The sequence below is a fragment of the Taudactylus pleione genome, unplaced genomic scaffold (genome assembly GCF_031769625.1).
Source record: "Taudactylus pleione unplaced genomic scaffold, aTauple2 ptg000043l, whole genome shotgun sequence".
NCBI lineage: Eukaryota > Metazoa > Chordata > Amphibia > Anura > Myobatrachidae > Taudactylus > Taudactylus pleione.
This window is the reverse complement of record NW_028284445.1, coordinates 9,291,584-9,311,130: the sequence shown is the minus strand read 5'-3', so window position 1 is coordinate 9,311,130 and position 19,547 is coordinate 9,291,584. Positions and strand designations below refer to the sequence as shown.

Here is a 19,547-nt window from a genome sequence, read left to right as displayed (position 1 = left end):
GTGAGATCTGTGTCATTCCCACATTTTTATATACATAAAATCCATAAATGATTGTACCCAGAGCTGTAACTAGACTTTTTGTTGCCCTGTGCCAGAGAGCGCATTGGCGCCACCCCAGCCCATTATTTAATTACGAATATAATATGGTGCACCTGAAAAAGGGCCATGGATTCATGGGGAAAGGCCAGGGAAGAGATAGGGGTACTCCTGGGACAGCCAGGAGATGCTGGGAATAAAATAAGAGGAAGCTACAAGTGAGATTGATAATAAACAGGAAAATTGACAGGACCAAACAGCGCCCCCTGCCCTGCGGTGCCCTGTGCCATGGCACAGCCGCACTACCCTAGTTATGGGCCTGATTGTACCCATAACTTCATAATTATAACTCCCCAGATTAGTCTGTAAAACCCCTTCACACTGCCAGCAATAACCTGGGTTATTTCACATGAGCGTGCAGCAACCCGGGTTATTGTGCAAGGACCCAGTTGAAATAACCCTGGTTGAGCGTCCCAGCATTTAATCTGGGCAAAGAGCAGGGTTGAACACTGATTCAACCCAGCTCGCGGTGCAGTGTGAACGAGTACGATGCGACCCAGGTCCCGTTCACAGTATAGGAAGAGCCGACGCTTGGAGTTAATCTAATTTCCAAGTGCCGGATCAGCACGTGATGGTGGTTATCGCCGGGTCGGGCTGCCAGTCTGAAGGGGTTTCACCCGGCATGGACCAGTGTACAAAATCCCAGGTGCGACCCGGGTTTGCAGTGTTAAAGGGGTAAGTAAAACAGACTATAGTTTTAAGGGATAACTTACACACAAATTAGGTTTGGGTGCAGTTTGATTAAATACAGTTTCCTCGACAGTTTTTTTTTTTTTACTAATTAAAAAGAAGCCGGTAAGATTTGTAGTAGCTTCCACACTCTAGACAAGTGTGCAGATATTTATTTAAAAAAAAAAATAATAATTGGTTGGATATATAATCTTCCTGTTTCTTGAACTGTTAATTTTTTTTTATTTATTTTTTTTAATATTGACTTAAAAAAATAAAATCTTCTGGTGCTTCATACTCCTGTGTACCACCACAAAAAAACAAAAACTGTCCCTCGCTCGGTCAAATGGGCATACGCAACAATCTTTTCTATTTGCTTGATCTTTTTTTTTTTTTAAATTATTATTATTTATGATTATTATGCTTATTATTTTTAGAACGTTTGTTTACATTTCTGTTTTATTTCTGCATAAAAAGGGAAGGAAGGGAAAACTATCATCAACATGAGTGGTTATTTTGCTGGTACACCGCAAAGTAAAAGCCAGAGCACTTACGTTTTTATTTGGCATGTTTTACAATATTTCAAGCTTGCAATTTACAATCTAGTTTTTGGTCCCTATGACATAGGGAATAATTTCAATAATACACTGGGACTTGGCAAAGGGTTTTTTCGTAGACTTGTTTAGAGTTGAAAGCATCACTGTAAGGCAACACTGTGTATTTTACACTATAATTCAACTCCCTAGTTACCAAAATAGCTCAATCTGTCCGGAGTTCAGGTTCAGGGCACCTAGATACTAACATCCTGGGTGTCATTTAACCTCTCATCCGCTTGACTTGGATGGATCTGGCAAGAGGTGTTGTATTGCCGGGTTCACTAGCATTTCACAAATGATCATGTATCCCCCAAAACTGGTTTCTGAGACAAGTGCCTTGAGTACTGAACAACTACTGCTGTGTAGTTATTTGTGGTTCAGGTAAAGGGCCTGAATTTGAGTTGGGAATAAATTAAGAAAGTGCAAGTAACTGTTCACCTTGGTAAAACCATGCTGCACTGCAGTTGGGGCAGATTTAAAATGTGCAGAGATTAAAGGGCCCCATACATCAGCGACGGATTGCCCCAATCCTGCATCGCAGAAATCCAACATGTTGGATTTCCCCGATGTGACGATCACAATCAAAAAATTATCGTCTTCCTCAAATCGGGGACATTTAACATGTAAAATTTCAGCGATCCTGTGATGGATCGCAGAACATCGATGGCGGCCGGTCGGCGTTTCCGACCGCATCGCGACTAGTGTTCACTCTAGATCCGGCAGCAAGCAGGGCACGCGCGGCCGGATAGGGGGCGTGGCCAAAGAAAAGGGGGCGTGTCTTTATGACGCGTCCCCTTACGTCACGCCTAGGGGCGTGCCCGGCAATTACGGACATGCCGGGCAGCCTCCAAGTGCTGCGGTCACAGTGAATGGATGCCGAGGACATGCGCCCAGCATCCATTCACCGGCGGTGACCGCTGCTCCGCCGTTTTGACCACCCGCGAGACATTGTGACCCGTGGGTGGAGACAGAACCCACAGGCTGTCTAAGCGGGGCGCCGCGCTGGAGGGCAGGGTGCATTCTGCCCTTCAGAAATAGGGCAGGGCGCGGCACCCCGCTAAAGCAGCCTAGCAGGAACACTAGAGACGATCTCGTCGCAGATGTATGGGTACCTTTAGTTTGGGAGTGGTGTGTCCAAGCTCAAATATAAATTGCTGTGTAAAATAAAGCTGTCCCGCATCTGTGGGCTACATGCAGCAGCAGCTGGTATTTATTTACCATGCATGCAAAAAATTGTTCTTACACCCCTTGCATTGCTATATGGTTTGTCCAGGTACACAGTTACCTGCTCTTTCTTGCTTTATTCCCAATACAGAATCAGCCCCAAAGTCTGGAGATGCTCTGAGAAGATCAGTTTTAGTCCTTATGCTGCTCCAATTTGCACCGTTATGCTGTTGTGTAATTGTATATATAGATATATGGATCTAACAGGCATGACTATACATACTGTACCTACTGTTCTGGAAGTTAGGGGAGGCACGCAATTTCTGCTATATAATCTATGTATGGTTATTGTAGTCTCTCATAATAGTAAGTATTTTATAATTGCACATTCTTTATATGCTTTAGTTGTAAATTCTAAAGTGCTTCCTCTAAGTGCCACCTCTTATTTGGCCCTTATCCAGCAGAACTGACCTTGAAAGTTGTAAAGTACTTTATAGTTCGCCTGCACTAGCTCCATCAATGCTATCGCTCCATTTAACTGTAACCCTTTTGTACTTGTAGCTTTTATGTTGCACTTTTTAATATTGTATGTAGTTATCAGACATCACTTCAAAATTGGGCTAAGCACTAACCTCTCTATAACGCAGGTCAGTGGTTCCCAAACTGTGTGCCGTGGCACACTGGGGTGTCTCGGGACACTTGCAAGGGTGCCTCAGGTTGGTGGCCAGGCACCAAATCAAATTATTTATGGTCAATAATATGTAAATATGTGGACAAACAGAAACACAAACCTGTCCCCACCACATAACTGAACCTAAGGATGACAGGTAAGCACAATTTATGTTGACAGGGTCAAATGGTTGACACAACAATGGTACACATTTTTTTTTTCCATAATTTAAGCCTCCAGTGGTGCCTAACCCTAACCCCCAAGTGCCTAAACTTAAGCCTAGCCTAACCCTCCGGAAAGTGCCTAACCCTAATGATCAGACAAGTGTCTAACCTTCACCCTGACTCTAACCTTAAAAATGTTGAAAAAATATGTATTGACCATTTGTCCCTGTCAACCTTTTGTATCTGTTGACCATTTGGTGTCAACCTATTGAGTGTCTGTCTAGACACTGTCGATTTTTAATTTGGACACTCTCTATTATTACCTGACGAAAGCAGGTTGGAGGCCTGCTGAGTGACACTTTTTTTGCTTGCTGTGTTAAATTGCTATTTTTGTGAGTTGGCCACTAGGAGCTTGATTCAGAGTTGGTAATAGAGTAAGAAAGAGCAACTAACTGTGCATCATGGTAACACCATGCTGCACTGCAGGTGGAGAAGGTTTGGAATGTGCAGTCAGATTAGATTTGGGAGGGGGGTGTCCAAACTGACATCTAAATTGCAGTGTAAAAATAAAACTGTCCAGCATTTGTGGGCTACATGTAAAAGCAGCCAGTATTAAACTCTGCATGCAAAAAAAAGTATGTATATGCTCCCCTTGTATTGCAACATGGTTTGTCCAGGTGCACAGTTACTTGCTTACTCTATTCCCAAACCTGATTCAGTTAAAGCAGGACAGGCTAGGATTCAGTGGCATAACTATCATAGGTGCAGAGGATGCGGCTGCTATGGGGCCCGGCCCGCCCCCTGACCCTACAGTCTCCCCTCTCCTTGAGTTACCTGCTCCGTGGTCGCAGGCCCCCCCTCGCTGGTCACTTCCTCCACCTCCTTGGTCGTGTCCTCCCGGTCGGCTCCGCCTCTCATTGACACTGGGAAGAGGCGTAGCCCCCTCTTCCCAGCATCAGTCAGTGAGGAGAGATGGAGTCTACTAGGAGAGGAGGTGTACCTGCCCTGCGCAGTATGACCACAGAGCAGGTAAGTCGAGGAGAAGGGACTGAGAAGGGGGGAGTGTGGAGGAGGGGGGGCGGGGACCTAGGACTGGCACGTGATAAATTTGCTATGGGGCCCACCTAGGTCTAGTTACACCCCTGCTAGGATTTATGTTTTGTTTATTTTGTGCTATCAAATAAAACTAGTTGTGAATACTTGTACTAAGGCCCTGGATTGGTGTGTTACTAATTGACTGCTGTCTACAAAGTGCTACCGTTTACCCCGGGAGATGGCGTCCATTAACATGATTTTGCGACCCGTAATAGACTAGTCCCATAGGTAATGTTTAGCTGTATGTAAATATAATGTCTTTTGTATGTTTTAATGATTATTTATATTAATATATTGAATGTTATTAGGTCTTTATAAGTAATAGGGGGGTATACAATTAGCCGCGATAACCTGTATTTCAACGAAAAGTTTTCACTGGTGAAGACTCATCTCCAAAAATGGTCATCGTGCAATCCAAATAGCCGCAGTCTGAAGTCTTCCATAGCAATTAGCGCAAATTAGTTTTCACTGATCTCTGAGCAGGTGAAAAGTTGTGCAAAATCCCCATTTTTGGTATAAAATGTCGGGACGGTGCGGAACCCCTGGGACACCCCCTCCAGTGGCGTAACTAGGGTATTTGGAGCCCATGGCAAATCTAAAAATTGAGTCGTTCCCCCCCCCCCCTATGTGCACAGGACGAAGGCGCGCGTGGCAAAAAAAAAAATGGTCGTGGCCACTTAAATATGGAGCGTGTCACCATGGCACACCCGTTTCTCGTCACTCTGAACATTCCTTTCCATTCCATAAGCACCTTAATGCAGTGCCCCTTATACAGTGCCCCCAGTAGTGGTCCCCCTTATGCAGGCCCCCAGTAGTGCCCCTTATACAGTACCCCCAGTATGCAATGTCCCCAGTAGTGGTCCCTCTTATGCAGGCCCTCAGTAGTGGTCCCCCTTATGCAGGCCCCCAGTAGTGCCCCTTATACAGTGCCCCCAGTAATGGTCACTCTTATGCAGGTCACCAGTAGTGATCCCCCTTATGCAGTACCCCATGTAGTGGTCCCCCCTATGCAGTGCCCCTTATGCAGTGCCCCAGTAGTGGTCCCCCTTATGCAGGCCCCCAGTAGTGACCCCCCCCCTATCCAGTGCCCCCTGTAGTGGTCATCCCTATTCAGTGCCCCAGTAGTGGTCCAGTGCAGTGCCCCCAGTAGTAAGCCCCATACATAGTGCCCCCCAGTAGTAGTCCCCCCTATGCAGTGCCCCTTACATAGTGCCCTCAGTAGTAGTCTCCCCCATGCAGTGCCCTCAGCAGTGGTCCCCCCATGCAGCTCCCCCAGTAGTGGTCCCCCCATGCAGTGCCCTTTATATAGTGCCCCCAGTAGTGGTCCCCCCTCCGATGCAGTGCCCCCATTAGTGGTCCCCCTCCGATGCAGTGCCCCCAGTAGTAGTCCCCAGTAGAGGTCCCCCCCTGATGCAGTTCCCTCAGACATCATGGCATCTCTCCCATCATCCACTGCAGGAGCCGGAAGGCGAGTAGAAAAACCCCACACTTACTGAATCACCGCTCCTGCTCCCGCCGCCGTCCACACAGCAGTCTTCCCGGGCTGGCACGCTCTGCATTATGAGAGAGACGTCATGACGTCTCTCCCATCATCCACTGCAGGAGGCGGAGCTCATGATTGAGCTCCAGCCCGGCTCTTGCAGTGGGCGCAACAGCAGCCAATGAGAGTCTGTCTGACTCTCATTGGCTGCTGAAACACACACATTGCATCCGCGCTGGCGGCGATGTGTGTGTAAATGTGTAGTGCGACCGCACTCACTGCGGTCTGCAATACACAGGCTAACTAGGACAGGACGGTACCGTGGCCAGCCACTGCCCCCCTCAATGGCTAAAATTTTTTTTTTTTAATTAGCTTATTTGGGCCAATAATTACGTAATTTTTGGGGTGAAAAAGTAAAAAGTGCAGGAAAATGGAAAGTAGTGTGTTAGGTAGTTTGGGGGGCTGTAAGGATAGGGCAGGTGTTTTAAACATTGCATTGCAGCAGCTGTATATTTAAAATTTTTAATAGTGCCCTAAAATGATCAAAAATATACTTACCCCCATTTTATGTACCCCTAGTTTAACTAGAGCACAGGTTCGCACAGCGCTCGCAAGCGGGTTGATGGTCCCCCACTGCACATGCGCCGCCTCCGGCGTGCGCATGCGCGAGACCCGTCCAGCGACGGCTGCTCTGTCGCTACGAGTCTCGCTACAAGACGGGGCGGCTGTCGATGTTGATTGACAGCTCACCCCATTTTGTAGGTGTGGGGGGGGTGGCTGCACAAACGCAGACGTTCCCTTAGGAACGCCTGACGTTTGTGGGTGGCCCTACTGACATCACTAGTGATGTCAGTAGTGGACTTCCTGCTCTATTAGAGCGGGAAGTCCACTCGGGCTTGCGTGAGCGGAGACCCTACCACAGAGTCTCCTCACAAGCCCGATGGTTGTGATAATCGCGATGAGCTACAGGACGCTCGCAAAAGCTGTTAGCGAGCGGCCTCAATCAGGCACACTGTACTCAGGACCTCACACAGTGCATGTTTTCCAGGTCTCCTCACAATCACAAGTGAAATAATTGGCTTCACCTGTGGATCTTTTAAAATGTGTCAGTTAGGGATGAATACACCTGTGCACCTGCTAGGTGACCTGTGTGGGGTCATGGGGACAGAGTTTGAGAACCACTGAACTAGAGGATTACCTTTGTCAAAAAAAAATGTATTTCTATCTTTTTTTTTTTTTTACTATTATATGCATTTTTCTATAACAGCCATTTTAGACTATTTAATAACTCAAAACCCTTTGATTATGGCCAATAAAAGACTTCTGTACTGTTACCCAATATTAGTTTACCTTTTTTGGGGGGTACAGGCTGATTTCCCCATTTTCACCTGTACTTTTCACCTGTCATCCCTGTAAGAATTATCGTGCGAATGCGTTATCGCCGGTTTTGTAATTGGATTACACGAGAAACGGGAGCAGCAAATTCGTGAGATGGGTCAGAAAAGTTTTCGCCAGTGAAAACTTATCGTGGCTAATTGGATACCTCCATAGCCTGAAATATGTATTAAATGTAATCCAGTTAGACATTACAGTGCCTGAAATATAGCATACCTTAAAACTTTCCCTATTTCTAAGTGACAGGCTCATATGGCTGGTCTCTAAAGTGACGGGCATTAATCAGAAATGATCAGTTTGGCCCCAAAGTGTGCCTTATTGTATGATTTGAAAGCAAGGTTCGTGTGGAACAGAGGAGGTGCTTATTTTCACTTCTATCACATGATTGGCTACTGTGGGGTTTACATTTCCTGCTTATAATCTTCTTGTCTAATGCGGTAGCCTGTCTTCCATATGCATGCTGTTTGAAACTGATTCACAAGCAATTAAAACCGTTATTTTATGTATTCATAGAACTCCAGAATCCTTGTTTCTTATTGCAAATTAATTTTATGCATAAAAAAAAAAATTAGCTGCTCTGCTTTTTGTAGGTTTATAGAATATGCTGTACCACCGCTCTGTGGGAACCGATCAGTATATTATTACAGGTTACTTGGCAAGCTACAAACCGACATTACGCAGACACATGGAATTGTTAAACATCTGGAAAACGCATTGATAAGAAACAGTAAACTCTCCTTTAATGATCTCTGTGTTCTCACTAGTAGAGATGTCGGTTTCGTTTTGTATCTGCGACTTACAGCTGCTTGCCTAGTGTGAGGAGAGTCTCCGCCAGAATCAACAACAGAGAACAACCACTTTGATGGGGAAATCAGTGGTTCTATTCTTTACAATTGATGCCAGTTAATCCATCTGTATTCACCAGCACTGGCTCCACTTTACTATAAGGAAACCATCTTGACTTTAGCAATAGGAACGACAAGTTTAAACCACAGTAGCTCCCAGTGATGAGTGTGGTAGAGCTTTCCTGAGGGTACACGAGGGGAAATGTGTAACAGGCTGTTTGGCTTAAGTATTTTCCTTTTAATTAGCTTTTTTAATTTTAGATATTTAATTTGGGTGATAAGCAGATTTGAGATGCTTATATATGAAGTTGAGAATTATCTTTGAGAAAATACAGGAAAAAGGACTTTATTCTACTTTTCTAAATTTATCAGTAGGCATTCCGTGGAGAGATCTTCCATTTTTCATATACCAGTGCTGCCTCCGTAGCTCGCAATTTACCTAGCAACGCAGAGCTCTCAGGGTGGCGTTATGCAGTCTTACTTGCTGTCGGGGAGGAGAATTAGTGGGGAAGATCATCTTGCCTCCTCCCTCTCCTGACGGCTGCAGGTATCGCTCCTCCCTTCTCCCCTAGTTGCCCATCAGCAAAACGGTAATGCGAAACAAGATTAAACATATGACCGTAGGGGGGATTATCAAAGTAGGATAAAATATTGCTTATTATCCATTAAATTATGCTGTTAAAAGTGGTGAAATTACATCACATAGCACCAAAAAGTTAGAAAATAATTAAATTTAGTACCATACGTACGGTTACTGATCATGTATATGTATGAATCCTCCAGACATTAATAACTCAAGTCTGTTACCTTTTGTCCTTTTTATTTAGTATGTCCTAGCTGTTGCCCACAACTTCGCCCACAATGAAATCTCTTCTACTAAAGAAAATTTTTTTCATTTGAGGTGTTCTAGTTGTATTGCTTTGCACAGGGGCCCTGACACGGGAGTGGCTCATGTGACCAGCAGCGCTATACAGACTGGTGGCAGCAGCGCCTTCACCCACCACTCACACCAATGTCACTGTGTCTCCTGTGTACAGACTGCTATGTAGCCTATCCTATTCACCCACCACTCACACCAATGTCACTGTGTGCCCTGTGCACAGACTGCTATGTAGCCTATCCTATTCACCTACCACTCACACCAATGTCACTGTGTGCCCTGTGCACAGACTGCTATGTAGCCTATCCTATTCACCCACCACTCACACCAATGTCACTGTGTGCCCTGTGCACAGACTGCTATGTAGCCTATCCTATTCACCTACCACTCACACTAATGTCACTGTGTGCGCTGTTCACAGACTGCTATGTAGCCTATCCTATTCACCCACCACTAACACCAATGTCACTGTGTGCCCTGTGCACAGACTGCTATGTAACCTCTCCTATTCACCCACCTCTCACACTAATGTCACTGTGTGTGCTGTTCACAGACTGCTATGTAGCCTGTCCTATTCACCCACCACTAACACCAATGTCACTGTGTGCCCTGTGCACAGACTACTATGTAACCTCTCCTATTCACCCACCACTCACACCAATGTCACTGTGTGTACTGTGCACAGACTGCTGTGTAGCCTATCCTATTCACCCACCACTCACACCAATGTCACTGTGTGCCCTGTGTAAAGACTGCTATGTAGCCTATCCTATTCACCCACCACTCACACCAATGTCACTGTGTATGCTGTTCGCAGACTGCTATGTAGCCTATCCTATTCACCCACCACTAACACCAATGTCACTGTGTGCCCTGTGCACAGACTACTATGTAACCTCTCCTATTCACCCACCACTCACACCAATGTCACTGTGTGTACTGTGCACAGACTGCTGTGTAGCCTATCCTATTCACCCACCACTCACACCAATGTCACTGTGTGCCCTGTGTAAAGACTGCTGTGTAGCCTATCCTATTCACCCACCACTCACACCAATGTCACTGTGTATGCTGTTCGCAGACTGCTATGTAGCCTATCCTATTCAAGTGACCGCGGGCCCAAAGCACCTCTCCCCTCGCCGGCCGCATGCATGGTGCTAAACCTGTATCTTACACTGATGATGTCAATACATTTTGTTATTGTTATTACTCAGCTTTAACTTGACGGATCGAGATGAAACAAAGTGCAGGTTATTTCTTGGAGTTTCCACTACAAAATTAGTTTTCATGAAAAACGGTTTAGTAGTTTTGTGCGCCAATTTGGAATAGACACACAGACACAACGTTCTTATTATATTAGTGTAGATAATATGTTAGGGAATTCTAGCAGTTCTTGCACCCCAGATAAACACTTGTTGTGATTTTTCCCTACAATCATTATTCTTTTTTAAGCTTAGTGATCTGGTAATTAAAGAACGTAGACGAATGTTCTACTGCTCTAAGGTCTGCTTTCAGATGACTCTGATCAGTGCAGTAAAGCACGGTGCCTTTTTCCTAACTGTTACTTCCACATCCCCAGCTTTGATGGAACGGTGAGTCCAAGCTACTCATCAGCTACATCAATGAAGTCACATTCACCCAAATTGATGCAGCACTGCAGCTCGTTTATTTCAGCATTTACCTGACAATGTTCTCTTACTTACATTTTCTTTTACATCATGTATTTACCTTAATAAATATGTACGTAACCAGACTGAGAGAGTCCATAGATGCACTTGTTTTACCAATCTGGCAGCATGCAGAGGTATCCCTAGCTACAGTATATGCTCTTGATTAAAGCGTGTAAGGGCATTTAAGGGTGATAGCTGTATATCATTCTCTACAATGACAAATTCACACAGTATATTATATATTCTATTGTCTCTGGAATGATTGACAGTCCTATACCATTGGTATTTATCTGTGTTTCATTGTGGATTACCTGGAATGGCTAGTAGTGTACTCTTCTATAGATACAGTAAGAATGCAGTTACTATCTATGTCCCATTATATATTTGTTATTTTCCTTTTGATAGTGACATTATTTTCTTTTCATCTGCTTGCAGGAAAAACCATTAACAAAATCACTGCAAAGAGGAGAAGACCCCCAGTTTGATCAAGTAAGTTAGAAATACTTTATCTGTGCCTGTAACAATACTGAAGTGATAGCTCATACATAAGTAATACATCTAAAGGTGCTAGTTTATAGATGTATTACTTATGTATGAGTGTGATTATGTACATGTACATATATTTATAGTGTGTATGCATTCTGCACAGGCTCCTTGTGTGTTGGGATGGTCTGTTTATATCAAGCACTGATAACCCCTCTATGCTGCTTTTTTTTGCTAATCTTATCGCAGTTTAAGGAAAAAAAAAAACATAATGCCATCTCCGGATGTTACGTATACTTACTGTATGTTCCTGCGCCCAAAGTCTACGGTTATTCTTTTGGACATGTGCAGACTGCCGGCAAATATCAGTGACCAGTCCTCCTCTGCGCTCGTCTCACTCGTAGCCTGCCTATGATGTATATTTACTAAAGTGCGGGTTTTCAGAAGTGGAGTTGTTGCCCATAGCAACCAATCCGATTCTACTTAACATTTACCCAGCACCTTCCGGAAGCTAATAGTTAGAAACAGATTGGTTGCTATGGGTAACATCTCCACTTCTAAAAACCCTCACTATATATACCCCATAGAGCAGTGGTTCCCAAACTTTTTAGAATCACGGTCGCCCTAGAGTATCAGCATTTTTTCCACGGCACCCCTGGGCCAAAAGTTTCTTATTGAGAAATTCTACAAAAATGAAATGCAGTAAATTGTGCTTATACTGTATGTCACCCTTAGGTTCAGTTATGTGGTGGGTGACAGGGCTGCACTTCTATTTGTCCATATATTTTTATTAGCAATCATTAGCACTGGTTTTGCCTATCACACTGACTAAAAATAATTTTATTTGGTACCGGACTATCTACCTGAGGCACCCCTGCAAGTGTCCTGAGGCAGCCAGTTTGGGAACTGCATATTTAGGACTAAGGCCCTGATTCAGAGCCGGACGCTCTGACCAGAGCGATAGCTCTGAATCAGGGCCCACCTCCATTAATATGGAGCGTCCTCCTGGACGCTCGTATAGCTGTGGGTCACCACCCACAGCATATACGAGCGTGCAAAATGATGGTCGCGATGGTCTTGACCATCGCGACCATCGGAACTGCGAGTAAAAGCCAGCGGTTGAGTTTCTCAACCGCAAGGCCAGGAGTGATTTTGGCTCTATCAGAGCCAAAATCACTCCCACTGACATCACTAGTGATGTCAGTGGGGCCGGCTTCAGACGGTAGGCGTTCCCTTGGGAACGCCTCCGTCTGGCAGGCACGCCCCCGGCACGCCCACCAAAGGGGGCGTGCTGTCAGTCACCATCGACAACACGCCCCCTTTGATGAGACACTCCGAGCGAAGGAAAGTCCTTCGCTCGTCAGGTCTCGCGCATGCGATCGACGGAGCTCCCTCCGTCGTGCGCATGCGCAGTGGGGAACATCGACCCACTTGCGAGCGTACTGCCGCTTGCGAGTGGGTCTGAATGACCCCCTACGTTCTCTATTCAATTTTAATAAGGAATCTAGAGCAATACGTGAACAACGTCCACAGAAACTGTCCCTCTTTCTTGGCACTTTATGGCTTTAGCTGTACTAAAAGGAGATGTTTGTCTGCGAAATCCATTGAGCATGTTAGCCCTGTGCTATTCTAGAACTGTAGGCTTGTATAGTCTAGTGACTTACTGAGATACTGTGAGCGTGAAGTAAGCAGACACACTAAGCCAAATACAATAATGCCTCTGTTTATAAAAGAATGATTTGCCCTTTTTGCACATTAGTGTTAGTATAGGATTGCTGGCCAGCATTTTGTTCACTTCAGAAACCTTCCTGTGAATTGGTGATCTTATCGCATGTAAATAACCTTCCTATGAAGCAGTCGTTTCACAGCTTTGGACAGAATGACTGGAACAGGCCTTGGGTCCGATAATTTCCTTTCTCTCCCGTGAGACATGTTGCATTAGAACGTCAGAACTTTAAATGTACCTCGGTTACGTTCATGTATAATTTATGCTTCTGATGTCTCATATGAAATGATGTTCCTTTTTATTGCGTGTACTAGCGGTGGTAGATCAATAACTATTCCTTGAAAAAATAAATAATGATGTCACCTTTTTTATGAAAAACAACTTTATATTAATTTTTAGTTTGTATATTATGTTAATAGCACAGTTAATGGTTAGCGTTACTGCCTCACAGCACTGAGGTCATGGGTTCGATTGCCACTACGGCCCTAACTGTGTGGAGTTTGTATATTTTCCCTGTGCTTCCGTGGGTTTCCTGCGGGTACTTCGGTTTCCTCCCACACTCCAAAATTATACTGGTAGGTTATTTGGCTCCCCACAAAATTGACCATAGTGTGTATGTGTGTGAGCATGTGATAGGGAATATAGGGCCTGATTCAGACACGCTTGTGAGCGCTATGCGCTCGCAAGCGGGTCAATGGTGGCCCAGTGTGCATGCGCACGACGGAGCCGGCTCCGTCGTGCGCATGCGCGAGTCCCAGATAGCGACGGGCAAACCGCCGCTCCGGGTCTCGTACCAAAGGTTGAGTGACAGCACACTCCCTTTGGTGGGCGGGCCGGGGGCATGGCTGCCTAGACGGAGGCGTTCCCATGGGAACGCCTACTGCCTGGGGCCGGCCCCACTGACATCACAAGTGATGTCAGTGGGAGTGCTTTCGGCAAGGGTCTCGTCGCAAGCCCGATGGTCTTGACCATCGCGACCATCATCATGGCTCGCTATAGCTGTGGGTGGCCGTTCTGAAAAACCAGAGGGCCGGCCCTGATTAAGAGCGATTGTAAGCTCCACTGGGGCAGGGACAGATGTGAATGGTAAGATATCTGTAAAAGCGCTGCGGAATGTGTGGGCGCTATATAAATAACTGGTAATAATATAAAATAATCAAGTATTGACAAAGCACTGGTAATCTAAGGGAATCACAGGCATTAGAAAAAGGCAAAGAATAAAAGGAAAAAAGAAAAGAATGGGACAATAATAAAACCATTAAAAAAAAGTTTTAAGATCCCCTAAAAGCAACATGATAAAGTGATCTGAAACCTGGTTAGCAGAAAAAAACAATCTGAGTCCCTTATCTGATCTGGAATGATTGCTTTATAGCATGTAGTGAATATAAAGATAAGGTCTAGGTATTGCCAGTCAAGTATTCCAGCTATTGTTTCTTCCTAAGTAAATATTTGAGGAGATTTTACACAATAAGCAGTGTAAATCACTTGACACTCCTGTGTGTACCAGGTTTAACTAGATTAGTGAATAGTGTTTAACCCTATCATCTTTCTTGCTAAAATTTCCTGCCTAAAGCTGGGTACACACCGGCCAACATATCGTGTGTGCGTCGGCCAGCGCTATGTCTGTGAACTACATCATTCAGACATATTGCGCCGGCTGTGTTGCACAGACGATGCCCAATATATCTGCAGATATATTGGGGCATCGTGCTGTGTGTACGGGCGGTCAGCCAACCGCCCGTACACTTGCTTCACGGGATGGCGGTGATTAACAACTCAACTGGGCAGGCGCATGTAAAGCGGGCAGTCTGTATGCAGAACATATGTTCTGCACAGACTGCAGATATATATGCACATCAGTCAATCTGCAAATATATCGGTGAGGAGTGTACCCACCTTAACACCAATAGGGCTTAATGCTAATGATTGGCAATAGATGGCATTTAGGGGTCTATGTACTAAGCAGTGAAAAGTGATAAGTCTGTGATAAGTGCCAGCCAATCAGCTCCCAACTGTAATTTTTCAAACACAGCCTGTGAGATGACAGTTGGAAGCTGATTGGCTGGCACTTATCACAGACTTATCACTTTTCACTCTGTCACTTATCACTGCTTAGTACATAGACCCCATAATCTAGTATCTGTAAAGCCCCCCCCCCCCAAATGTAGTTTTGAGAAGAGGAATGAAGAACTAGAACAAATACTAATTTCTGTTAGCAATACAATCTTCTGTACACCCCTTTTCATCATGTTTTTTTTTATTATTATTATTTCCCTGGCACTATACATTTAAAGTCATTGGTCTTTGCATCACTTCTTTACTTTTCAAATTTTGTTTTCTTTTGATCAATCATTTGTTGACATCAATTATAAAATTCAATATTCAATGTTAGGTGACAGACATCTAACCAGTATAACCAGTACACGAGCTAACATTCATAATCACGTATATAGATAAGGTAGACAAGACTGTAGTTCTAATTCTCTTTAATAAATACCACTGTTTGAGCTCTGTACATCTTCAGGATCCAGCAGCTGTAGAACTCCAAGATACGTTTTGAGTGCAGAACAGCCCCTACTGGGGATTTGTATTTTAATTAATCCTCTTCAACATGAAAAGAGCATGGATGATGTTTGTCCAAGTATTATTATTATTATCTTTTATTTACTACAAGGCACCACAAAGTGTCCACAACAGACAGTTTGTAATAAATCATTAATTAATTAGAAGCATGAATTACTAACCTTAGTGCCCTGCAACATATGTAGATGTAACAAGTTTGGCAGTTTAAGTGGATGTGTTGCTTTCATTTTTGTTATTGTTTTAACTTAATACTCCTATCCTATCTTTTCAAATGATAGTAACTATAAATCTGCTGTCAGTCTGAAAACATCGAAAATGTTAATTCAAAGATATTCACCAATTTTTAAACACCTATTTATTGTTAATTTCATTCTTAACAATAGATAGTTTACTGTGATTTTAACCTTTTCGGTATTACCTGCAACCTAGCCTGCTGCATGTTTGTCATGAATCCCTCAGTCAAACCCTTGAAGATCCGCATACCAATATATCAGTTCCGTTGAAATTCCTCTTTTAGCAATTGAAGAGACTAAGGGGTATATTTATTAAAGTGCAGATTATTAGCAGAGAAGATGTTGCCCATAGCAACCAATCAGACTCTACTTATCATTTATCTACGAGGGCTGATTGAAAAGTAATGAGACTGTGTCTGTTTTCTGTCCAGTGGGTAGACGTGGCAAAGCTATGCTGGTTTTGTGAAGCTCATACATTGATGTGTCTGAACCTGCGGTTGGACTGCCGTAGTCATCTTTGTTTGGTCACAGCAAGAGGAAGATCTTGGTACGTTTCATCATGGCGGATAACTAAGACGTGTCTGTGAGATTACGTCACAGCTGTGTGATTGAATTTTGTGTTAGACTTGGAAAAAGCGGAAATGAAACTCATGAAATGTTACGGCAAGCATACGGTGGAGAAACAATTAGCCGTGCTGCAGTATTTTGGAGGTGGAAGCTCTTCATAGAGGGTACTACACCAGTGACTGACTAAGCGCGTTCTGGGAAACCATCCACTGCGGCTACAGATGTCAACATTTACAAAGCTGCGGAGATGTTGCAAAATGACAGAAGGTTAAATTTACGCAAACTTTCGGCTTCACTTGGCATCTCATTCAGTGGATTCAGCATATTGTGACAAAGGAACTGAAAATGCATCGTGTGTGCCAGATGGGTACCCAAAAATCTCACAGAAGAGCAGATGCAACAATGAGTTGAATAGTACAAGAACACAGGGCCTAATTCAGACCCGCTTGCAAGCGGGTCGATGGTGCCCTAATGCGCATGCGCACGACGGAGGGAGCTCCGTCGTGCGCATGCGCGAGACCCGCATAGCGACAGCCAAGCTGTCGCTATGGGTCTCACACCAAAGGGGGCGTGCTGTCGATGGTGACTGACAGCATGCCCCCTTTGGTGGGCGTGCCGGGTGGCGTTGCTGCCCAGACGGAGGTGTTCCCATGGGAACGCCTACCGTCTGGGTCCGGCCCCACTGACATCACTAGTGATGTCAGTGGGAGTGCTTTTGGCTCTGATAGGCACTCCTGGGCTTGCGGCAGCGAGACCCTACCGCAGGGTCTCGTCGCAAGCCCATTGGTCGCGATGGTCTTGACCATCGCGACCATCTTTTTGGCCGCTCGCATAAGCTGTGGGTGGTCACCCACAGCTATGCGAGCGGCCAGGAGGCCGCTCCATTTTTAGGTAGGAGGGCCCTGATTCAGAGCGAGCGCTCTGGTCAGAGCGTCTGGCTCTGAATCAGGCCCACAGTCCGAATGCCGATGAGGATACCCAATTTCCTGACATCGATTGTAACGTGTGCTGAATTGTGGATTTGTGATTATGATCCGGAGTACAAACAACAGTGCAGTGTATGGAAACACACAAATTCGCCTCCGCCCAAAAAGTTCTGTGTGATTCTTTCGGCGTGTAAAGTCATGCTTCTGCTGTTCTTTGATGCGCATGGTATGATCCTACATCACTGGGTTCCCATGGACAGACATTTAATGGTAACTCAGGGCCGAAACTAGGATTTTTGTCACCCGGGGCAAGACAGTAATTTGGCACCCCCCTGGTGATTCCCCCCATAGTAATGCCCCCTGCAGCAGTGCCCCTATAGGAATGCCCCCCTGAGGTAATGCCCATATAGTAATGCCCCAAAGTAATGCCCCTGTAGTAGTGCCCCTATAGTAATGACCCTATAGTAGTGCCCATATGGTAATGCCCTCATAGCAATGTCCTTGTATTAGTGCCCATATAGTAATGTCCACAATACAGAAGTCACATATAATAATATAGCATAGCTGTAAAGAGGCCGCCAGCTCCAAGGGGAAGAGCTCCCGCAGGAATCCCTCCAGCAACGTCCGGCTCTCCGCCCGATCCCACAGTTCCCCAACCAGCAGGACCCGCTGTGGACCTCCGAACTGCTCCAGCACCTCCCGGAAGCGGCTCTTCGTGCAATCCCGAGCCATAGCACTCACCGCAGGAACATGCCAGCAGCAGCGCTCCTATATAGCTGTCCAGCACAGGCTCATGGAGCCGCACGCATACCCAGCGCCCTTACATTGCGGCTGGGGGCAGCAATAAGCAGGAAGCAGCACCAACTACTGAGGCCGGTTCCTGTACTAATCACATCCCTAGAGTGCTGGCCGCCACATCCCATAGGACACCCGAGAACACACCCACACCTCAGTCACCATTACACCCCTGGCATACACACACCCGTCTGTCACCTTCACCCAGGCAGCGCACACACCGCTCCCTGCATGTATTGCTATAGTAAGAGCATGGGTCCTCCGTATCCTGATCTCACAGGCAGCTGGAGGACACTGGCGGTGGATGCAACGGCACACCCGGTGCACGTGCACCTCCAGCCCCCCCCCCTAGTTGCGGCCCTGGGTAACTACTATGCAAACGTCATGAAAACCCATTTGCGTGGAGCCATGAGGAAGAAAAGACCACATTTGCTGAAGAAACAGTGGTTTTTGCTCCAAGACAATGCCCGACCACATGTTGCTACTGTTGCATTGGCAGCACTGACTGAAATTAATCGGACAGCACTGGAACACCCTTCATACAACCTTGGGATTTCTGGGCATTCATAAACCCTGAAAAAACAACTGTGCGAAGTTCTCAACAGGTAATGAAATGAAAAATGCCACAGCTGCAACACTAAAACTGGTGTCACAAAACAGTCTACTGCACGTCTCTGAATCATTTTTGAAACGCAAAAAAATTATTGAATGTGAAGGATGCTACTTTGAAAAAGTAAAATGTTCAGATCCTGTGGAGTCATCTGATTCTGAATGAAAAAAAAATCAGTCTCGTTGCTCTTCAATCAGCCCTCGTAGTACCTTCTAAATCCAGAAGATAATAGCTAGAATCAGAATGGTTGCTATGGGAAACAACTCTACTTCTGAAAACTTGCACTTTAGTAATTATCCCCTTAAGGGTTAGATTTACTAAGGAGCTGTTGTCAAAGCCGCCGATCATTACTAGCTTTGACCGATAGTTTTAAAACGGTAATAGAAGTGAATTCTAAACAAGCCAGGATGCAGTTCTGGGGTGTACAAAGTGAAGGTTGACATGATGACTGTAGACAAGCCATACCTAACCCAACCAAGCCTGGTTTACAATTTATTCCTATTGCCGTTTTAAAACTGTTGGTCAAAGCTGCTATCGGTGACTTTGACAACCCACTATTTACTTAATAAATCTACCCCCAAGAGTACAAAGTAAGGATGTGCAGGCTCAGATAGGTTTGAATTTTCCCGACAAGATCGGATTTTTCCTGATAAAAATCGGGTCTCTGAAAGAGGCAAATCGTCATCTTTCATGGACTTTTGTCCAGGAATGATGATGATTGTCCAAGAAAGAACCCCGTTTTTTGGCGGGAAAAATCCGATCTTGGCGGGAAATTTCGAACCTATCCGAGCCTGCACATCCCTAGTACAAAGTCTATAATGTGTTTCAGGATTACATTGTAACATTGTACTCTCTTCAGCATGAAATCCACCCAGCCATCTTTAGTAACACTGTAGGAAA

The 19,547-nt window shown here is 45.1% G+C and overlaps 1 protein-coding gene across 7 annotated transcripts in view; it reads left to right on the top strand.

Annotated features, from left to right (window-relative positions):
• The window catches only part of FRY (FRY microtubule binding protein), a 345,271-nt gene that overhangs the window by 131,530 nt on the left and 194,194 nt on the right, over positions 1-19,547 (top strand). For all 7 annotated transcript variants that reach the window (XM_088460246.1, XM_088460245.1, XM_088460242.1 and 4 more), the window contains exon 3: positions 11,160-11,213. In XM_088460246.1, the coding sequence (XP_088316372.1) occupies positions 11,160-11,213 (54 nt within the window). The remainder of the gene's footprint in view (positions 1-11,159; positions 11,214-19,547) is intronic.